This window comes from Amborella trichopoda, chromosome 10 (genome assembly GCF_054954075.1).
Source record: "Amborella trichopoda isolate Santa Cruz 75 chromosome 10, AtrichopodaSantaCruz75HAP2 v2.0, whole genome shotgun sequence".
NCBI classification, from domain to species: Eukaryota; Viridiplantae; Streptophyta; class Magnoliopsida; order Amborellales; family Amborellaceae; genus Amborella; species Amborella trichopoda.
The window spans coordinates 25,654,401-25,674,358 of NC_142345.1; the positions used below are offsets into that span (position 1 = coordinate 25,654,401).

The following is a 19,958-nucleotide window of genomic DNA, read 5'->3' on the forward strand; positions in this document are numbered from 1 at the left end:
CCACCTATTTGATGCACGCGCTCCACGTTGGGAGCCTCATGTTTGGGAAAACAAATCATGGGATTTAGTTGATCTATATGATCTAAAGGAGAATGATGTAAATTTTAGTGTAGGTCGCATTAAAAATCAACAAGTTGTTGAGATATGCCCCCAATTTTCGATACATACTTACATGATGAACAAGATCTTGTAAAAGATCCAATCTATGATGATGATCGAGATTATGTGGGTGAATCAATGACGAAGAAAAAGTTAAAGATCTTAAGGATATCAAAGAGGTGGAACATTTAGGAGATTTAGGACATTTTTTTTTTGGGTAAGTAAGTGGGGGAGAAGGCCCCCTACCCGTTTTTTATTAAATAAAAAATCAGAGAAAAACAATTAAGATACAACCCTATGGTAGGGAAATTGCGCCAGATCATGTAATAAAAAAGAGGAAAGAAAATCTGGTAGTCTATGACGCCACACAGTAGCACTGGGGCCAACAGCTGCTCTCTTAGCTAGGGCATCAACAACCTCATGAAAGACATGTATAATGGACCATCGATGAGAAGATAGTTTGGTGCAACAATTGTCTACAATCATCTTTAGCCTCCGTGGAGCATTGCATTGATTCTGAATGACATTCACAAGCAAGGCCGAGTCATTTTCAATCTGAATTGGAATCATAATAGTGCAGTGGAAGTGTGGTCGGCTCAGAATCTGCAAATTGTGGCCCTGGTTTCAGAGAGTAATGAAATAGATAAGCCTTTAGAAAACAAAAAATTGAGTTTGAAGTTTCCCACACAGTTTTCAAAGGGAGTTCAAGGAAATCCATATTTGATGATTTTGCATTGATTTCTCAATATGCATATCAAGATCTGTTTCTTGAGGAATTCTTTTACCTCGAATAATATTTGAGCGGAGAAAGAAAAAGAAGGTTGAAGAAGGTGGTTTTGATGTTGAGTTCATGTTAACACACTTCAAAACTCGAGGATGAGTTTTCTCCAACCATGGGAGAATAATGGAGGGCAAAATTCTTCTTATTTTGAAATTTTATTCAATTTCAAGGATGTATATTGTAGTTTTAGTTTTAGGGTTTATTTCTAGGGTGTTTTTTTAGTTTTTTAGGGATTATAGGGTTTTTATTTTTTATTTACCGTTCTCAAGTACTGTTCATGGTTCACAGTTACTGTGCACGTGTTACTATTCACACATTACTGTTCACATGTCACTGTTCGCATGAGTATTTTTAGAATTATAATATTGTTTTAAGGGTTTTTTAGAGTCTTACATGTTTACTTGGATCTCAAGTTAAATTAGGGTTTCATAACCTTATAAAAGGTTGGGTATCATATTTTTGGGGGCATATGTTATTGGAATAAATTTGATTTTATGAAAGAAGAAAGTTCTTCTCTTTGCTTGATTTACAGCCATGTTATTTCTCTATTATTGTTGATTAATTTTCCCCCCTTTTCTCCCTGCATCAGATTTGTATAGAATGAAAAAAAAGACATCTACATTTACTTTATCTTATGCTTGAATATTACCTTCTTTCTTTGCTCTCAAACTTAACTGGGGATCAATTAGATAGCTTATTGCATCGCTTGAGACATGGTTTGTTGCACCGGAATTTGGGATTCATGAATCATCATTGAAAGGCCGGACATCAAGTTGTGGCATTGCAGTGGTTAGGGATTCATGTTGGTCATGGTTGGAGGATGAAGAACTTCAAGATTGTTTGTGAGTAGCTGAAGAGCCTTCCTGTCCCATGGCTCCACACATCGAATGTATTGTCCAAATGATACCAACACATTGTTGCTGCCTGATTTGTTCGCAAAGTTGGGCAAATTACAAGTCCACTTGAAGTAGGCTGAAAATTTGTTGGGGGACGAGTTATGCTTGGTATTTTGTATACCAACCTTCAATTGATATACTTGTGCATTGGAAACTTGAGAGTGGGACTTGTGTAAAAGCTCCCATATTCCAATATGGGTGCAACGATCATGTAGTTGAAGCAACATCTCCTGTGAAAGCATGGAGGTGGTGTATATGACTAATGTTTGATCATTCCTAATTCATGAGACATAACTTGGATTTCTAATTGCTATTATCTTCTTTGCCATTATCTTCTTTCACCATTCTCATCTTGTTCCTTGCTGTTAGCAGTCATATCTTTTTCTTCATAAGGTAACTCCAATGGCATAGGATCTGATCTGCTAAGGGGCCCCATAAGATGACGTCCTCATACCGGGATGTTTGTATATTTTAAACCGGGAAGTTAGTAGCATCAAGTTAGTTTAATAAAAGGGACACTTGTCGCAAGAATAAAGAGGGTCATCTCAACAATAAAAGGAACACTTGTAGGCTCACCTTCTTGCTTATAATATAATAGATATATGTATCTTCATTCGAGGGCTTCGATTTTGTTCATAATAACACTACTGTATGCCCAATTTGGCAAGAGGAAAGTGCTTGCTATGCATTGGGTTCATTGCGTACGAGAACACTCACATGAAATAAGGTTTCATTTGAAAAAAATACCAGGGTACATGTATCCTCTTGGTTCTGGGTCTGAAACATCTATAAGCTTTATAATGCTCTTCATTGCCAAGAACACTGTAAATTTCTGTTTTCGGTGCAAATTACGTAAAGACTTCTCATTGTAGACATAAAATATGCATCCAAAAGTCCCTAATCATGAATAATCAAGATGTACTTCATTTAGTGTAGAAAATGGACTATCCCCCCTAACTGCCCCTAACTGCATTGGATAGTAGTCTATTAATCAAGAAAACGACTATCGTTTATAGGTCTGCCTCAATCCACTCAAATGTGTCATGGAGGGTTGTTTAGGAAATCGGAATATGCATGTGTTTTCGTTTGAATTTTATTGAAATCTTGTGCAGGTGTAAAATCGACAAATTTTATCGAAATCTTCAAAATTGAAAAAACAATTGATTCTTGTTTTTTTTTGTTTGCATTTTAGTTATCTTGAAGCATGGAAAAGTGGTTCTAAGGGTTCCTTTTTTTGTTGGGGGAAGGGGTTGGCCAAACTGCTGGGGCTAGTGGGCATTATTCTGCCCACGGGCAGGCTGCTGCATATGCTGGTGCACCATGTTGAGTGATGTGCCTGCATATGCCAGCTAGCATGCCTATGTGGGGGCATCAAGCTAGCTTGCATAGGTCAAATGCGGGGCGCCATATGGGGATCCGTTTGATGAGGCCACATGAAGGGTTATTCTGCCGTGTTTGATAACTATGGTTTTCCCTAGGGGTTTTACCTACAACTTTCTTCACCTCAAGAAATATTTTGGCTACTGGTTTGCTTCCTAGTGTTGTGAAGGTTACATATATGTTTAGCCTTCATATATAATCAAGGATCTTGAAAATAACTGGTCCCACTCTTTAGAAGGGTATTTTTTTCGTTCTCCCACCTGGTCAAATTCAGGATATCACATTCTACCCGTGCTTGACCCATATCGACATAATCATCAATGCAGATTCTTTTGGATTCTTCTTGTTTTATTAATCATTGGTTATATCATTTTAGATACTTGTTTATTTTTCATTTTGAGTACACGTGAACTTTGAAAATGTCTGTGGAACTTAAAAAATATCTATGGATTAGCCAATGAAGGTATAAGTGATCATATCTTGCTCCTCATCATGAAATGAAATACTAGTAAAACATTGTTGGATTTGGTTGTCTCTTCATATTATAGCCATGTCTCCCAATCCTCTTCTGCATGGTATGACGAATCTGACATCCCGTACTCATGTCAGACATTGACATATGTACCAGTGTCCATGCAACATGTATGTAATGGAATTAATGATTATATCTGGATGTACTTTTATTTTGGAGGGAATATCCATAAAAGTTTACATTGTTATGATCTTTTCTGTAGGACATCGATTTTGTGTAACAAATAAATTAATTATTTCATCGTGTTGGGCTACTATATGCTTTATTCTATTTCTTAGTAGGCAGGGAGGATAATTAGATTAAATTGTGGTTTCCAATATGGTAAACATTTGTTCTTGTTTTGTATTTCAGATCATTCACAATGAAGCATATATTGGACAATCGAAGGTGAAGTCTGCTGCTGAAGCATGTCATGGGTATGCATTTTTCTAACCAAAATTATCTGATTTCGTATGAGCGACTTTTTTGATGTATCCCCAAGAACGGATTATGTGTATATATCAGACGGAATTGATTTGTGATGCTCATTCCGGTCTTTACTTGATTGCAGGATTAACTCCACCATTCGGATTGTAGAATATCCAGAAGCTTTGGGTAGTCAAAATGCTTTGGACATAGTTAGCAAGTATCCTTTGGATTCATTGTCTCAATATGGCCTTTCACATACTTAGTTAGGCTTGCATTCAGTGTGTCAATTAATTCTTACTGTCATTTCAAACAAAAAAAAACCAGTGATTTTACTTTCTTTATTTGAATTTGTGTTAAAGTGAATTCCTATTTTGAATGTAAATATGGTCCTTCTAATGTGAATTGTGTTCTAATAATTTGCTTTCCGCTCTACTACTATTGCAAGATATGACGTGGTGATAGACGCAACAGACAATGTCTCAACCCGCTATCTTATCAGTGATTGCTGTGTTGTATTGGGAAAAGTAAGTTCTTAGTTTTGTGTGCAGCTTAAACTTTCAAATTGTGATGTATGTGTTTCAAATAAATTTTCAACAAATTTTCTTAGCTTTGGAAAGCAATGGATAATTATGTGACTGTTGATGTCAACTGTTCCCTCCCTCGTGTTATTTGCTATCTGATTTTTAATCCAAATAAACAGCCATTTCTGTGTCAATTAAACCTTCTCACTATGCAATGGATCGGGACATGCAAGCTGTCTCTAATATGGGCCTCTGGCTACATTCTGACTCTCCTTGTGATGAGGATTTTTTGATGAGAAAAACAGAAAAATAATAGTTTGAAGGGTAAACACACACACACAATTCTAAAGAACCTGGGTTCTTCCTCACACCTAACTAGGGCTTCAAGTTAGAGACCTCTCTTTCTTCTCTCTCTCTCTCTCTCTCTCTCTCTTTCTCTCTCTCTCTCTCTCCATTTAAACTCTTGTGGAATGATCCTTAAAGACACCACACACCTCTTATTTATATTTTATTGGGATACAATGTCCCAAATAGGCTTAGACATAAACAAAATTGAATAATTAGTCTCAACTCAAAAAGAAAATTTGTAATGACATTTTTACCCGTGATAAAACAAAATATTCCATTGGAGCTTTAGCTGTTTCTCTAAACAACTCCTAAATCCTAAACATATAAAGGATGCTAAAATCCAAAAAAAAAAAAAAAAAAAAACCTATAATTCTAGAAAATACGCCTGAAAGATTTCAAAAATACATCCTTAAAAATTTAATAAGAAAAATCTAAAATAAGAGACATCTTGCCTTGTATCAAAATCTCCCTTGGTTGGACAAGCTCATCCTTGAGTTAAAATTTGTAATGACATTTTTACCCATGATAAAACAAAATATTCCATAAGAGCTCTAACTGTTTCTCTAAACAACTCCTAAATCCTAAACATATAAAGGACACTAAAATCCCCCCCTCCACCCCCCCCCCCCCAAAAAAAAAAAAACCTATAATTCTAGAAAATAAGCCTGAAAAATTCCAAAAATACATCCTTAAAATTTAATAAAAAAAATCTAAAATAAGAGACATCTTACCTTGTATCAATCTCTTGGTTGGACAAACTCGTCCTTGAGTTCTGAAATAGGCTTAAGATGAATTCTTTGCTAAGCCCATGGTCTTCTTCAACCCGATTGGAAACATAATCCTGGGACTTGTGCATTGAAACACATATTCTGCTTTGAAACTTTGTCTTTGCAATTTGTTGATATATTTATAAACACTTTTGAGAAACCCTCGAGTAAATGGTAATTATATGTTGATGGATTAACCGTGATATGTACGTTGGGTACAGTCACAATAGTTTAGTGTCATGTCCCTGCTGAAATTGCCTTGGCTCAACCCTAGAAAAGACCAATGGAGCATCTTCTGGATGGGCATTGGATTTCATGGTCGAACCAAGAACTTCACCTATTGATTGTCCTTGGAGGCCTTCATTTTTTTCTTCGCCAAAGATTGGTTCGATTATGAAATTCTGTTCGTCATCATAGATCAGATCCCTACAACTCTCCCATCTAATCACATGAGGGAGTTTTTTCCACATGAAAATGCTTTTGGTTCGGAATTATTTTCATGCATATACCAAACGTGCCTTAACGGCCCCACATGCCTTTTATTTATATTTTATTTGGCGTAATTCAAAATAGCCTTGGGCACAAATAAAATTGAATGATTAGTCCTGAAAAACCTCCCTCACCTAATCACATGAGGGAGTTTATTCCACATGAAAATATTTTCAGAAGTATTTTCATGCATATACCAAATGTGCCCTAAAGGACCCATATGCCTCTTATTTATATTTTATTTGGTATAATCCAAAATAGCCTTAGGAAAAATCAAAATTGACTAATTAGTCCCAACTTAAATTCAAAATTGTAATGATGTTTTTATCCCCAATGAAACCAAATATTCCATAAGCACTCTTAATTACTTTTCTAAACAACTCCTAAAATCCTAAATATATAAAAAAAAACCCTAGAATCCCAAAAAAAAACCTTAAAAAATAATCCTAAAAAGTTCCAAAAATACATCCCTAAAATTTAATAAGTAAAATTCAAAAATAAAGGGCATCTTGACCTGCATCACCTTGTCACAGAATTGCACTAATTAAGATTCGAGCCAACCTGAATATTGATGTAAGAATTTGGTACCACCTTTGCAGTCAATTTCTGCCTTTCAAAGATACTTCTAGTGGGTATGCTTTAAGAAGGCTTAGGATGGTTTGGAGATAGCATCAATAATTTTACACAATATCTACATGTTTGACATGTTTTAGGTTCAAAGCTCGTAGAGTTAAGGATTTTGTCATCTTCTCGGGCTGCATGATTCCTTCATATTCATAAACAATTTGGATAATTCGAAATGAAATAAATGAAGTTTCTTGGAAAACTGCAAGAAAGTATAAAACCTATGCCGGTTACGTGGCTACAATTTGAAAAAGACAATTAACGTTTCTAAATAATCAACGAGACACAGGAGGATGAAAGTCCTCACGTTTTGAACTTTTGGGGGGGCTCTGTAACCATTATTGACTGTTTAAGCTATTCGTGTTGTCTTGCCAGACACATGATGTATGGCAGGTTTGACAACTTGCACGCCACATATTTTTGTTTGTGCAAGGGTTTGTATTATTTCCTTTTAAGAGGCGTAACTTGGGTTTTCCTTGGATATTCTGTAGATGCGATAGTTAGAAAAAGGAAGAACCCTTGTTCTTTGACCACTCCCATGAGACCTGCAAGAAGATTTGCTCAATGATCATTATCTTGTCAGGGAGAATTTACAATTGTTTCGAAGCTGGAAGAAGATTATTCTTTCTCTGTGTGCTAGACGTCGTGCACATGTTTGTGATGCGAGAGTGACTTACATGCAGTGTTTCAAAAAGCGCTAGGAGGGTCCTAGGTGGCTTGGGGGTTCTAGGCACTGGGGCCGCCCAGTGTCTAGGCGGGCGTCCAGAACCTGGGCGGCCTAATTGAATCCCAAAAGGATTCTACAGTTATATATTATATAAAATATAAGAATTAGATATTTAGGACACATACAAATTCAAAGTATGCTACACATTAGCACACACTCTATAAGCATAACCATAAGTCGGTCCATAATCCATATCCAATTAAAACTTAAAATTTACCATTCATAGTTCAATGAAAGTTCAAAGTTTAATAATTATTCAACTTTCATCATTCATCATCGGAACAGTTAGGGTCAGCTGCATTGACATCATATTCATCGGAGTCGCTACCCTTCTCGACATATTGGTCATCTTCATCCGTCTCTTCTGAATGCCTCTTCTTCCTCCTCCACCCTCATTCTCTGTGTAGAAGATCTAGTGGCCTTAGGAGGGTTAACTGATGTCCCTGAAACATCCATGACCATGTCCCATGTCAATCCTTCATGCCCTTTGGCCTTATCATCATCAACTAACTACTTCATAGCATTGTCCATATTTTTTGATCTGATGGGGTCTCTTTTATCTCTCTTAGTAAACCTGTCATTTAAGAATCGATTATACTTGACATGGACTAGGTCATTGAGCCTCTTTGATTCAAGCCTGTTCCTTCTCTTTGTATGAATCTAACAAAATCAAATGAAACTAATTAAAATCTATGGTTCATGTATTATTAATACAATTATACAAATTACCCTTACGATTTTACCCCTTCAAAAGTACTCCAATTGGGCTCACAACCGGATGAGGAAGTGGTTAGGTTTAAGATTTGAATGGAGAACTACACGCATATTGGCTCCACCAATTGGCGGCAAAGATATAGAATAAAATCATAAATAAATAATAGAATTATAAAAATGAAACTTGATTACTTGAACTCGATGAACTTAAGAATATTATTACTACCCGGATCAATTTTGGTCCTTTGCCTCATCGCCATTGGACTCCCAAAAGGCTTTAATAAGCACTTGTAATTTATCAGCTCATCAGCGCATATAATATCCTGGATATCAAGATCAGGGACTCGTACATCTACACACTCATTAAATCCAATCATAATTGTGTCATTTGTGTGTATATCCTTGTCAACATAAAAAAAAGTTGGGTTCAAATAATAACCAGCTGCATGCAATGGCCGATGTAGCTGCCTATCCCACTTTTCATCAATAATCTCCCAAATAGGGTTGTAGCAGTTCTCATCATCATCAAAATTTTGGGCTATCTCTCTTTTGCGTTTCACCATAGCGTCATATATATAGCCCATAGAAGGCTTGTCACTATCAACCATGCGACGGACTTTGACAAAAGGAAAAAATACCTTAAGAGCGCGATTCACCCCTTTCCAAAAATCCTTAGAAAGGATAATATCTCTCACCTTCTTCCCAACGTTTTTGGACCACTTGCATGCTCTCTAGTCATCCAAGGTAAACATCTGCTTCAGTTGCACTCTCCTCGAATGTATGCTATCTAAGCTTAAGTCCATGGTCGCAAATCTCGTGACCCCAGGCCTCACAATCTCTTTCTTCTTTATAAATCTACGCATCATGTTGAGGTTGAGATGGTGGCCATAAATGAAATATGTAATTGACTTTGCCTTCTTCACTGCACCTGATATCTCGGTTAAATCGCCATGAGTCTCAAGCATGAGGTCTTTACAATGTGCTGCACATGGTGTCCAAAAAATTCTAGGATAAGTTATGCGCAACAAATTAGCTACAGCAACATTAGGAGCAGCATTGTCTGTGACAACCTGTACATCATGATGCTCCCCAACCTCCTTGATTCCCTTCTATAAAACTTGGAATATGTAATGGGCATCATGGATATGATCAGAGGCATCAATAGACCTTAGAAAAACAGTCCTTAAAGGACAATTCACAAGCAAATTCATTTGATTTCTTCTTTTCCTATCACTCCAAGCATCAGTCATAATAGAAACCCCATACTGAGCACATGCATCCTTCTTAACTTCTACAGCTTCATTCGTGACACTCATCGCCTTTTTCAAAAGAGGCTCTGAAAGCTCATATGGGGTTGGGGGTTTCATTTTAGGCCCAAATTGGCCAATTGCCGGCATAGAAGCTGCTTAAGCGAGCGGTATTGAAAGGAATGCTTGCCTCATAAAACCATGTAGCACGATAGTAAGCAGCTCTATCTCCCTCTTCCTTCTTCATTCTATTTTCAATGGTGGTTTGCTTCTTTGTTTTCTCTCTTGTAACCTCAGGGTCAGGCCGAGGCAAAAAAACTATCTATAGAGCCTCTAACTCAAGACTTCTTACTCCCAGAACCAGAAGCAGAAACAATTACAACTCCCTTTCCCTTTCCTCTAATAATTGATTGTTCTACTTCTACCTCTTGACATCTCTCCCCAATCCCATCCTCTTCACATCATCATCAGCATCATAATTGACCCGAACCCCAGACCTAATCTCTGCTATGGAGGCAAATCTCTCATCTTTTTTCATGTTTACCATATTAAAAAAATTGGTTATTTCCTCTTTAATAACATCAAGAGTTTTTTTACATGGGTAAAATCCCCCCTGATACCGGCAAGATGTTTCTTGAACAGGTTTGTGCCCCTTTATGTATCATTATCACAAAAATTGCTTCTTATGCAATTTCTATCATTAGGATCTGGGTTGTAGCTATATTTCCAACCGGGATCACCACTTCTATTAGATCCCGAAGAAGACATCTCAAAATAATGCCTTTTATATAAGCAATAAAAAAAATCTCTTACTTTGTGTTTGATTGATCAATCTCCAAACTTCCACCTTAAAGATGCTTCTAAGGACTCAAAATCTTCTAAAAAACCCCCCAATAGATTTATAAAACATCAAAAATTAAATCTAATATCAATGGGTGATGTTTTGATCAATTTCTCATAACTTTAAGAAACCCTTAGATCCTAAATAAATCACCAAAAAAGTAGTTTTTTGGAGGCTTTCTTTCTCTAAAATGGGCTCCAATAAGTTTTAGGTTTCAAATGAACCTAAAACCCCCATTTTTGGCCCTTGAGTATCAAAAAAATGGACAAAAAATGCCCCTACCGAAAGCAATTTTTGCCTCTGGGCGGGGCGCTGGACTTAGGCGACCGCTTAGGCGGTTTCCTGGGTCGCTTTTTTAGGGCGCTTAGACTTGGGCGATGTGCCGAGGCCCCCAGATTTGCCTAGGCGGCCGCCCAAGCGTTGGGCGGTCCGCTTTTTGGAACATTGCTTACATGATTTTGAATATACTTTCATTGAGGACTGTGACCTTTTAGCTAGTAGTGAGCCATTATTCGCCTCTCTTCAACAAAACTTTATAGTTTTGGAATTTACTGTCATTGGTTGTGATCCCTTGATCAACATCTTGTGCACTGAAAGGGGGAGATCTGACACTTGAAGAATGTGAACAAGTGTCGCAATAATGAGAACACCTTTGTTATGGCATCTGTAAGGTCGTCTACTTGAAAGCTTCATTTGCTCTCAAGAAGAATAATATCTGGAGAGAATTTTTTTTTTTTTTTTTTTTTTTGTGGATCTTTATAGTGAGGGATGATTCAAGGCCATTCGGTCCTCCCATGTTATAAGGTCATTAATGCCCATCATGAATAAAGTCCAAAATTTCATTCTATTTTTGTCTCTTTTTCCTCTTTTTTTTTTGATTGGTTCTTTACTGTTTTTCTGTTCTTTTTCAGTTGTAAGGGTTTCAGTGTGTTCTTAGGCCCCATGTAGTGCCTTGAGGCTGGATCTGCAAATTACAACATTGGGGGTGCAAGTTGTGTTGCTTGCAGGTCAATATGCATCGCCTGCTAGACATCTTGTCTCTCACCTCAAGAATCGTAATTTTTGTGATTCTGGAAGTCTTATTAGGTTTTCTTTTTCAGAGCATTGTTTTGCTCTGAATGCTTATAGAAGTAACAGGAACGCACGGTTTTTCTCATTCCTTCACTCTTTCTTCCTTTTTGAGTTTTTTACCTGGGTTTTCTTGCATACTTCCTCATGTCTTCTAGGAACAATAAAAACCTGCATAACAAAGGTAAAGCTTCTGCCCTTTGAACACTAAACTTTTATTGAGAGATAGGGTACCCGCTATAGTATGCGGCCACGTTTACAACTGTGTTTTCACTGGAGAGTGCTGCCCCTGATGCATGGTTTTGCAATGATTGCCTCTTCCTTTCACGATGTGTTCTTTGTTTCTTTCGCACGAGGTGGACTTCAAATGGAACTAGAGTGGTTGAATATGAGAGCTCTGCATATTCTAGGTCCCATATTAATTTCTATGACAGGCATTGGCTGAAAGGTTCAGCTGTTGTAGTGATGCATTTTGGTCATTATACCATGCCTTTAGAGAAAATAGCTAAATTATTAAGACATTCTTTTCTTGATAATCCCTATATTTTGTTGTGAATAACTAAGTTTATATTTTTTTCTCTTTTATGTAAGTTCCTCAGGACTTATTTTGTCTTTTCCCTTATGGGAATTTTTGTACTTTAAACCTTTTATTATCAATATAAAAGTATATTCATGGAGCTTGGGGGTCTTAGGTTACAATACTGTGACCCTACTCTCCTCCTTCCTCTTCATATGACGCTCTCTCTCACCTATCTCACTAACTTTCTTTCCCTTTCTAGATCTTGATCTCTCTTATACTCTTTGTCCCTTATTAGTTTGTCGTATTTTAATTTGGTATCAGAGTAGGAAGCTTTAGGAAATGTGTTTGTAACCTAAATGATGTGATCTGACCGTGCAATGGTTCCTAATAGTCACCGGGTCAGAAACTGTAAATTTGGAAAATCAGGTATGGATTAAAGAAACCTTGATGTTACAGTTCCTTTCATTTCGTTGATTTTTTTGATGAGTGGTTTGGAAACTAGATCTGAAAATTGATGATGGCCGAAACCGTAGATCTGGTTTGCGTGGATAAAAAATGCAGATATGAAAAGTTTGTATGGTGCATCAAACCCCAATATCATGGTTATTTTCTATCTGGGTCGAGTTTGTGATGGTGAACTGAAAATCCTATCCTAGACTTGGTTGGGACAATTTGGTGTTTCAAAAGTGGTTTTGGACTCCTTTAATATGTCTCACCCCTGGTCACCACTTGTAAGACTCATATCTTCTATCGAGATCTCTGGTATGGATGGTCTTGGAACTTTGTGTGGAGTGAAGTAGTGTGGAGTGTTAATCAATGTCAGTCAAGTGGCTGTCTATGTTAATCAACAAATGTTTTCTGGTGTGTATTGATTTGTGTAGTGATTAGTATGTCCATTATCGACGATTCAGAGCTCTCTTCTACCCTACTGTACTTTGGGGGTAACCTCTCACATGGGTATCCATCTAGAAAACCCTGGACTACTAATTACAATTGCTAAAAGTTGACAAATTATCTGGAATGGTCATAGATTGTTAAAATATTTATTTGTGGAAGAGGGAAGTTGGTATGTATCGATGGAAAAATTATTGAACATGAAGAGACGGATCCTCTCACGAGGAGTTGGAGACTGAAAATTTGACGGTAATGTCTGGGTTGTTGCAGTCAATGTTACCTTTTCTTTGGACTACGAGAGTGACCTGGGATTTGGTAAACTTACTCCCAAACCAAGAATGTGTGCCAGGTGTACCAATTGAGGCAGGAGTATCCCATCTTCGACAGGGGGAGCTGTCTCTAGCAACATATTTCTCTTTGATTCACAACCTATGGAGGGAGCTGGATCATTATCAAATGTTTAAACTGGCCTGTAAGCAATATGGGCATAAATACATGGAGTTTGTGGAACAAAATCACATCTTTGAGTTTTTGGCTGGATTGAACCTCAAGTTTGAGTTAGCTAGGGTTCAATTCCTTAGTTGGGATAATTTTCCATCTCTCAATCAAGTAAATTCCTTTGTCTAGAGTGAGGAGTAGAAAAAATGTCTTGTTGCCTGCACAACCAATGGATCATTACCTCCTAGGAACAATAAAGCAGATATGTCTCAAAAATTTGGAAAAGGGGATCCTAATCAAGGAGATAACAGTAAGCTGAAGTGTGATCATTGTGGTAGGATAGGCGACATGTTTGGTTGTGTTTTGTAACACCTAGACAAATGGGAAGGATAACACGAGGCCAAAATGAGGAACGGCATGGGAGATTTTGGTGAAATGGAAAGTTGAAGAAGACTGCTGCAGCAGAAAACAGTGCTCTGTGGTACACTCGCTTGATTGAGTAAAGGATGTTTCGTAAGATTGGAACGATGAACAATGGGATTTCGAAATTGGTTAAAATAGGATGCATGGTGACTTCACGAACTGACCGCAATACCAGCATGCCTTTGCTTGAGATTTGAGAAATTGATGGGTGAAAAACTAATGTAGCTCCAAAATGTAAGGAAATCGGGGAGGAATACTTGCAAGCTCATGATTTTAGCCCTTGCGAGATTCGAGGGACTGGGGTCTCTTATTGGGAGGGATGACATCTTACCACAAGTTTAACTTCATTTTTTTCTTGCAAATGCTATGAGTGAGGTTCGCTTTTGTAGCAGATACCAATGTTCCAAAAAATGAACCACTTAGCACCTAGGCAGCTGCCTAGGTTGGCCAGGGGGCCTAGGTGCAATGGCCAGGACCAGGCTTGCTAGGCGTTGGGTCCTTGAGCGGGCACCCAAGGACTCTGCCCGCGAGGCGAAATGCCCCTCATGGAGGGGCTTTTTTGTGCTCCCCCCCCTCAAGTAACGGGGAAGGGGTGGGGGTTTTAAACCCTTTTTTATTTTTATTACATATTAGAGTGCAAATAAAAAAAAACTGAAATCTTGTTAGATTGATCAATTAATTCAAAGTTTTGAAAAATTGATCCAAACAATTTTCTTTTCCTCCTCTTATGTGTATGGACTCTGGACTGGGATGGTAATCATGGTAATGGTATTGAGCTTTTATGTATTAAGGATTATGTGTTATGTCATTATATGTATGAGTTAATAAGTGTATTCGTTATTGGTGTTTGGTTTGGGCTTTGCACTGTGGATTATGGATTAATTGGATTATGATTTATGATTTGTGGATTGTGACTTGTGTGTTTGTGACTATAATGATTATTATATGGAAACCTATACAAAGAGACCATTTACTTTTGGTACAAGGAGGTCACAATCGTCATTGTCTGTCATATTGGAATTCGAGTGGTTATAAGAGTGTCACAATCACCCAACAGTTCTTATGACCTACAAACCATTGCATGGGTTCATGATTGGGCTACCAATGTCAGCCAATAGTTTAGAGGACACAATCTTAATCTATGGATTACAGGTTCCCTGTTAGGGACTAGACGAAGGTCACATAGACTTGTGCATACCCTACTCTATGGTGCATATGGGGGTTATCTCTTGTACATGTTCACATGTCACCTTTAATGGTGATTTTCTTCCTGATAGGGTTATCATATGTACATGCTATATAATGGTCTAAGATGAAGCTTTGGCCCTCGTCCCTACAGGCCTACCAATCGCACACAAGGGTCACATAGTCCCTTGGCTTACTACCCTAGGCAACTCTGACCTGATCCAGGGAACTAACCCTCATCAGTTGTGCTCTATGCCCAGGTATTTATGGTTTTGTAACTCGACTGGCCTAGCTCGTTAAGCCTAGTCAGAGTCTTGGCAAACATCATTTGCCAATCTCGGTCCCTTTGGACCATACTCCCATTGGAGTCCTTTGTTCTACTCTGTCAAAATATTGATTACATGCTCTCATAAGGCTTTAATGGCAACAAAAACTCACAACTATTTGTTTCTACTTCGGCCCGCCTTCAAGCGATTTTCTCTCTTCAGAGCCCAAATATAACTCTCTCATGCATACACACAAATGACCCAAATCTAATGGGTTGTTTGGGGCCTTAGGATAGTCATTCTTCTCTATATCCAAGTTTTGATGGACTAAGGTTGTTTGGGTTTTTTTTTGGAGATCGTAACCTAGATATCCACATCCTCAGAACATCTCATATTCAGTATTTGCTCATTCAAAAACAAAACTTGAAATGAGCAAATGCAAGGTTTTTAACAAAGTTATTAAACCGGTCCAGACCGGTGAGCAGAACCTTGTCTAGTCCGATTAGAATACTAAACCGGTATTTTTATAAAACCGGTCAAAATTGGCATTTAACTAGTTGAACTGGTTGGATTGCCGGTTTCTTCGGTTTTATATTCCGTTTGGAAAATTAATTATAAACTCTATAGTTGAGCGTAAATTCTATTTTTTCAAATTTATTACCAATTTTTTACATGATCTTATTCTTCCTTTCCATTTTTTTCATGTTGATTGCATGGAACTTTTTACTGTGAAAAATCGTGATAAAAAAAGTTATATCTTACTTTCCTTTTTTCAAAAAATAAAAGGTCAGATTTCTCAAAATCTTGCCGTCTATTATACTCTCTCTCTCTCTCTCCACATGTTTGACCTTGCCCATGTAAAATGGAATGAGGTGAAACTTTCCATACGCACCTTGCTGTTAATTAAACAGAATGCAATGGTTAAATTAAAAAATATGCATTGCTTAACTCTTTATTAATGTTTAAGTTAAACGTTAGTTAAACAAACTACAATGTTTAATTAAATAAAATGTAATTCTTAATTATTTAATAATATTTAATTATAGTAATTTACTAATTTTTAAAATGCAATATATTATTAAAATGAGTTAATTTTTTACAATAATTTTTAAAAATATTTTTTTATTTTTACTAAATTCCCATTAGTTAACTTGTGTTTTTCTAATTTTAAATGAACTTCTAAGATTTTTATATATTTTATAATTCTTTCATATTGAAAAAAAGGTTCGATTGGTCTGACCGCCGGTTGAACTAGTTTTGATTGGACCAGCCCGTTCACTGGTTCAAGTACCAATCCACTCTTGATAACACTGGTTTGGGAAAAGTTAGCTTTTTCTTTGGGACACGCGTCCCCTCGCCTTTTTCTCTTTCCTCATAATAATGATATTATTTTATAATTTTATATATATATATATATATTTTTTTTTTTACATTAACTGTTAGTAGTGTTGGTCTAAGAAGGGTGAGGATCTTAAACTTTCCCTTAACTTGTCCCAAGCTCGGTTAATAGAGGTGGGTTGTGTTAGGTAGGCAGCCAACATAAAACTTTGCCAAAATTTCGCATGAGTGTTGAATATAAGATCCATTAAAAGTAGATAATGGGTCAAATTCAGGTCATAACATCCCTAAAATTCTCCCTAAATCATGACGATTGATTTCAGGGATGGATGGCTCAGATTATTTCTCTTACCTCATAGATTGCATAAAATTTTGCATCCTAATTTAATTGGAACATCCTAGGGCCCTTGAGGTCTGTATGCCCTAAGGCCTTTGAGGTCTATGTGCCCTATGGCCCTTGAGGTCTATATAAAGAGGCGAATCCCTCATTCTCTACACATTTCAGCCCTCTCTCTCCTCTCTCTCTCTCTCTCTCTCGGTTGCATGCCACCACCCGATATTGGGGTGGCATGCACCTCCCAAGCGAGTAAGAGGGCACCCCCAGCCCCAGATTAGGCTAGGGTGGTTCCGATCAGCGATGTGCCCCAAGGATTAACGGGTATCCCTTGGAAACCGTAATTGTGACGCATGGCCTCAGCCTCATGGATTTAAGATAAGGGTGTTCTAGATGTGCTTCTCAGTTGGTAGATTCAGCAATATCAAAGAATCAAGTGTGGCATCGGTCAGGTGATCGGGTGTGGGGTGTACCAACTCTAATGCGATAACTCTGGCAACAAGGGCAGTAAGTCTTCTAATGTTATTTTGTTTTATTTTATTTAGTTGCTGTTCTTGTTTTTAGCTCCTAAGTTGCAAGTGTTTTTTTGGCAGTAAGGTTTAAAGAGTCTAGATTGTAGTAGGTTTTATTTTGGCATTGTATTGTGTCAATTTAAGACGAAATTCCAGCCATTAATAAAGAAAAGAAGAAATTTTTTGAATTTATATTCTACATAACTACTACTTCCATTGGTACCAGAGCTTGTCTTCTTATAGCCGTAGTTTACGAACTTTTTAATTTCATGAGTCAAGAACATGGCATCCAAAGGTTTTATATCTGAACTTTTGAAGATTGAGAGGTTTGATGGGAAGAACTATGCGACTTGGAAGAGAAAGACATGCTATGTCCTCTTTGAAGGAGGACTTAGAGCTAGTCGCAGAGAATCCCCTCTCCCCCTGGAAAAAAAAATCCTACCTCAAGAGGCAGTGCTTATGAAATGAAAGCAATTAGGGATGCTTATGCTTATGCTCAGTGGGAGCGTAGAAATACCTTAACTAATCATCCCCTTTTGATGGCTATTGATCACTCTGATGCCCTCGAGCACGAAATCCTAAGATTGCAAAGGCGATTCATGAGAAGCTAGAGAAGGATTATGCCACTTCTTCCTTTATAAGAAAGACGCTTGCTACGAGGCAATACTCTGATCTGAAAATGAATGGAGGAAAATTGGCCGAGCACATCCAACAAGAGCTGGCACAGATACAAGCTGATGAGAATATGTAAGACAACCTCCTGCTCAACACTTTACTAACTTCATGGGAAGCTTTGACCTCAACCCGTACTGCACAAGAGAGCATGCCAGAGCTGAAGTAGTATCAGGGGAATCACACAAGGTGTGTAAAACAAAAAATTTAAGAACATTTTACATAAACTTCCATTGAACCTTGGAAAAACACCCATTTACTACAAACTACAAAATCAAAATACAATAATAAACTTACAAGATGAGCACAACTCTTTTAAAATTCTTTTAAAATAAAAGACAACAAAAGGCAAAGACTAAGAAGTAATGTGCATGAGTTTAATATTTATGGGAAGCTGATTCCAAGCAACCACCGTACGAATGCCGCAACGGTATATTCACAACCCTTGCTATCACTCACAACAAATAGCGCAAGAAGGGGGTAATTTCGATCTAATCTTGGGAAGCAAACACATTACCACCACATTATGAATTGTCACTCTTACAAAGAAGTCCAAAATGACTTCAAATGGGACACTGGACCACTAGAGCCAAAGTAGGGGAAATCGCATCCAAAATGAGCTCAAAACTGAGTAGTTTAGGTTCTAGGGTTTGGTTGAAATATCCAAACACCTATGGGATTAAATGGGCTAGACTTGGTGCGTGGAGCACACTGAGACCTCACTGTTATGTATCATACAGTTGCATTTTCAGGAACATTGATGCCATAACAGTTTGCGCATAAGAAGTTAAAAACTGCATCATCAAAAAGGGCATATGACCAAGGTTTTTCAATAAAAGATTACAACACAATAAAGATGGAAGATGAAACAAGTAGGCCTGCTGTTATGACCAATTCCAGCATCTTAAACTTCCATAACAGTGGGTTGATCCCTTGGAGAAGTGCATGATGGTGCTCAAGAAGACATGCTTCCAATATAGAGTGGAAAACATGCAATAGGCTCAAATCTACACTTATCAAATATGCACAAAATAAATGTTCTTCAATTCAAACACTAAAGGACGTTAAGAAGAGACCATGAGCATGATTGCTTACTGTTACCATGAATTTCCAGCCGCAAGTCTTTGACATGACAGCAGCCCTAAATCAAGAAGGGGTGTGTGATGAAGCTTGAAGGTTCATACTTGCATTATGGAGTGGAAGTATGCAACATTTACTCTTGAAGATAACAAGTTCAAGTCATGAATTTGAGGTTGACAAGAAGAAAGCAATGGAGTGGGGCGTGAGCCTCTTTGAGGATAAGCGATGAAGTGTTGAAGTGAAAGCAATCAATTGAATGAAGTGATGTGGTCCTTGTATTGATTTTTCATGTGGGGTACAAAAGCTAGATTAGATCTCAACCACCCATTGAGTGATCCAAGGGTTGAGAGAGGCTAAAGACCTAGCCTAGTCATTCACTATTGATGGCTATCATGTGGATGGTGATGATTGAGTACACCCTTATCACTAAATGCCCACATAATACCTCAAAAATTCCAACAATATCTCAAGTGTCCTTAAACTGTAATTTTCAAAATCAACTCATCTTGACCATTCATCTTTAAAATATTAAATGACCGCCATTGATTTGAAATGAGCCTTGTAAAACCTTAATGAGGGTGGCATGCCGGCCTTTCAATCTTAGTCGTTAAGGCTTGTGGCTCACACAACCTTAGTGCAATGTCATTTTCAAAGGGGGGACATCACATCACCCCATGTCATGGTGCGTCCCTCTTGTCCTCTTCACACCAATCACAACACTCCATTTCAAATGTCTAATGGCTATCTAATCACAAATTTAGAGTTTTAAAGATTTAATGGAAAATGAAAAATCTTTGCACTCCCATATGTCAACACACATGCCACCACACATGTGCTTCACACATGTGCCATAA

The 19,958-nt window shown here is 37.6% G+C and overlaps 1 protein-coding gene across 4 annotated transcripts in view; it reads left to right on the plus strand.

The window, feature by feature from the left end:
- Positions 1–19,958, plus strand: part of CNX5 (co-factor for nitrate, reductase and xanthine dehydrogenase 5) — a 75,434-nt gene that overhangs the window by 14,141 nt on the left and 41,335 nt on the right. For all 4 annotated transcript variants that reach the window (XR_016042704.1, XR_016042705.1, XR_016042706.1 and 1 more), the window contains exons 4-6: positions 4,040–4,104; positions 4,239–4,313; positions 4,542–4,620. Coding sequence is in view for 1 of the 4 variants with exons in the window: in XM_006829420.4 (XP_006829483.2) it covers positions 4,040–4,104; positions 4,239–4,313; positions 4,542–4,620 (219 nt within the window). In the remaining 3 variants the exon portion in view is untranslated. The remainder of the gene's footprint in view (positions 1–4,039; positions 4,105–4,238; positions 4,314–4,541; positions 4,621–19,958) is intronic.